General features: G+C 51.9%; 2 protein-coding genes across 2 annotated transcripts; both read right to left on the reverse strand.

The window, feature by feature from the left end:
* Nucleotides 1-620: 620 nt before the first annotated feature.
* On the reverse strand, nt 621-1,279 carry LOC311114168 (histone H3.2-like; the record flags this gene model as incomplete). The annotated part of the gene is made up of 2 exons (XM_084189443.1): nt 621-971; nt 1,262-1,279. 2 exons carry the CDS (start codon nt 1,277-1,279, stop codon nt 621-623), a joined length of 369 nt encoding a protein of 122 aa, XP_084045569.1.
* Nucleotides 1,280-1,513: 234 nt separating this feature from the next.
* On the reverse strand, nt 1,514-1,900 carry LOC311114172 (histone H2A; the record flags this gene model as incomplete). Its single annotated transcript, XM_084189446.1, has 1 exon — nt 1,514-1,900. One exon carries the CDS (start codon nt 1,898-1,900, stop codon nt 1,514-1,516), a length of 387 nt encoding a protein of 128 aa, XP_084045572.1.
* Nucleotides 1,901-2,948: the final 1,048 nt, after the last annotated feature.

Consider the following 2,948-nt stretch of genomic DNA (forward strand, 5'->3'; position numbering starts at 1 on the left):
AACGCGCACCCCTTGGGGACCCCAGGACCGCGTTTGGGAAACGCTGGCCTAAAGAGCAAATGACCATGAGGTGCAGTACCCACATTTAACCACAAGATGGCCTCCGTGCTCCACTGTAAAGTTTGGGCCTCTGCATGAGTCTCTCAGCAGCACTGCAACATGGGACTTTCAAAGGAAGTTGGCATGCAATGTTTCTTCTGGACTGCATTCAAGGCAACTAATGACACACAACTAATAGTGTCAATTATTCATCTGAACACAATTCTTGTAACTATTCGGCCTATATTATCACTCGTTTCTTTTCCCCCTCCTTTGTAAAGCATTTTACTGTGCTACTATAGTCCAAAGTAAGTGGATGATGCCAGACGGTTGTATATATATATATATATATACACATACATACACACACACACACACACACACACACACACACATTGAAGCTAGACTTCAGGCAACGAAAAGGTACAATACGTAGCTTTTAGACGTGTTAGTGAACAACATACATGGTGGGTAATGTAGAGGTGCGTGTATACATGGAACAATTGTGCCTTTTTGATGGAAATATGGAGGTGGCTCTTAAAAGAGCCTTTGGGGGATTTTGGAGTTCAGGTCATCCTCATTTATGCGCGCTCTCCGCGAATACGGCGGGCCAGCTGGATGTCCTTGGGCATGATGGTCACCCGCTTGGCGTGGATGGCGCACAGGTTGGTGTCCTCGAACAGGCCGACCAGGTAAGCCTCGCTAGCCTCCTGCAGGGCCATCACAGCGGAACTCTGGAAGCGCAGGTCGGTCTTGAAGTCCTGGGCGATTTCTCGCACCAGGCGCTGGAAGGGCAGCTTGCGGATGAGCAGCTCAGTGGACTTCTGGTAACGACGGATCTCTCTCAGAGCCACGGTGCCGGGCCTGTAACGGTGAGGCTTCTTCACACCGCCGGTGGCCGGGGCACTCTTGCGAGCAGCCTTAGTGGCGAGCTGCTTCCTGGGGGCTTTGCCACCGGTGGATTTGCGAGCGGTTTGCTTGGTTCTGGCCATGGCGCTTCTCTGACAGTCGGGAGTATAGCCTCGAAATGCCTATGTGAAGTTTATAAAGCCGGCAGTGGCGCCTGCTGATTGGACACCATCTCCCCACCACCCCGATTGGCCCGTTGCGCAGGCCTCCTCCGTTGGCCATTGGACGGGAGGCCCGGCCTCTCCAAAATTCAAACTCCCGGTGCGCGCGCGCAATAGGACGCCGCCGGCCCTTTACGCATAATAATAGTCGCCAAAGTCAAGAGTGACATCTTTATAGGCACGTTGTAATCTAATGCTAGCCTGCTATGGCAAACGAGGCCTAGTAGGTGTTGTTGTTCATGGAAGGCCTCATGTGGGCACAGAATGTCGAAATAGTTGTGTATACACCCACTCAATGTGTAGCGGTCATAGAAAGGTACTTTGCGCTTTTGGAGAGCTAGGTGGTTGGCTCTTAAAAGAGCCTTTGGGGGTTGAGTAGTCAAGTTGAAGTCGCAGTAGCGAATTTACTTGGCTTTGACTGCCTTCTCGGTCTTCTTGGGGAGTAGCACTGCCTGGATGTTGGGCAACACACCACCCTGAGCGATGGTCACACCGCCGAGCAGTTTGTTCAGTTCCTCGTCGTTACGGACGGCCAGCTGCAGGTGACGGGGGATGATACGAGTCTTCTTGTTGTCACGGGCAGCGTTGCCGGCCAACTCCAGGATCTCAGCAGTCAGGTACTCGAGCACGGCGGCCAGGTAGACTGGTGCGCCAGCGCCCACACGCTCGGCGTAGTTGCCTTTGCGCAGTAGCCTGTGCACACGGCCCACGGGGAACTGGAGCCCGGCACGGGATGAACGGGTCTTTGCCTTCGCCCTGGCCTTGCCTCCGGTTTTGCCTCTTCCGCTCATATTGGTATCTTGAGAAAGTCACAGAAAGTCTGAATGAGCCGCTCGCCACTTCGAGAGCCGTACTTATACCTCGCCACAAGAGGCAACGATTGGCCACCGGGCCGGTGTGGCCTTATCCAATTGGAGCGAGGGACAGACAGACAGACAGCCCTAAGCCGGTTCCCACCCACAGGCAGCGAGTGAGAGGCTACTTTGTGTCCCTCCGACTTTGTTACTTTGTGTCATTTCGCGTGAGCGCCAAAATGTCCGACATGAAATCGATTAGTTACCGGAGTGTAACTCCAGTTCTATGAGTGGAGCGGAGCCCCATAGGGGAGCTATGCTCCTAGTGGTTTACCCTCTGCCCTAGGGCAGAACAGCCTGAAGCAAATTTATGCACACACCTACAGCCAATAGGAGTACAGGTGTCCCTATATAAGGAACCCCGTTCCCTCAATCTGCCTCCCGAGATATTATCTTCAGCGAGACTAGAGAGGGTCGGCAGGGCCTTAAGTCCTATGGGGCTCCGCTCCACTCATAGAACTGGAGTTACACTCCGGTAACTAATCGTTCTATATCGTGGAGCTCCGCCCCATAGGGGAGCTATGCTCCTAGTGGTTTAAGGCGGAGCGAAACGCTCCAAAATGTACTCCCTGCCGAGCCTAACATTTCCCATTCGACAATGAAAAAGGTCAAGCCCAGCAATGGCTGCAACCAATTCCCGCAGTAATGCGACTAGGAAACCCATCAGGGCGTCACAATATACCGCGTCATCGATTATAGACCCGCCCCATCTAGCTCAATGACAATGTCAATGGCTATTGGGCAGATCAATAGAATATACGTCATGCTAGTCTGAATAGTAGCTAGTCATACCTCAATATTCTATGACAATACTATTATCCACTAATGGAATGACATAGATGTCACTCTACATTATGTGTCCAATAGCCCGCCTTACTCACTCAATGGAACCCCATAGGTTAGTAGGCAGGGACAAAATATACCAGTCATGCTAACTGAAACCTCAGATAGATGACCTCACATTTTGTCCATTCAATACATGTCT

This window comes from Coregonus lavaretus, assembly GCF_964263955.1.
Source record: "Coregonus lavaretus genome assembly, contig: HAP1_SCAFFOLD_1071, whole genome shotgun sequence".
Lineage (NCBI taxonomy): Eukaryota > Metazoa > Chordata > Actinopteri > Salmoniformes > Salmonidae > Coregonus > Coregonus lavaretus.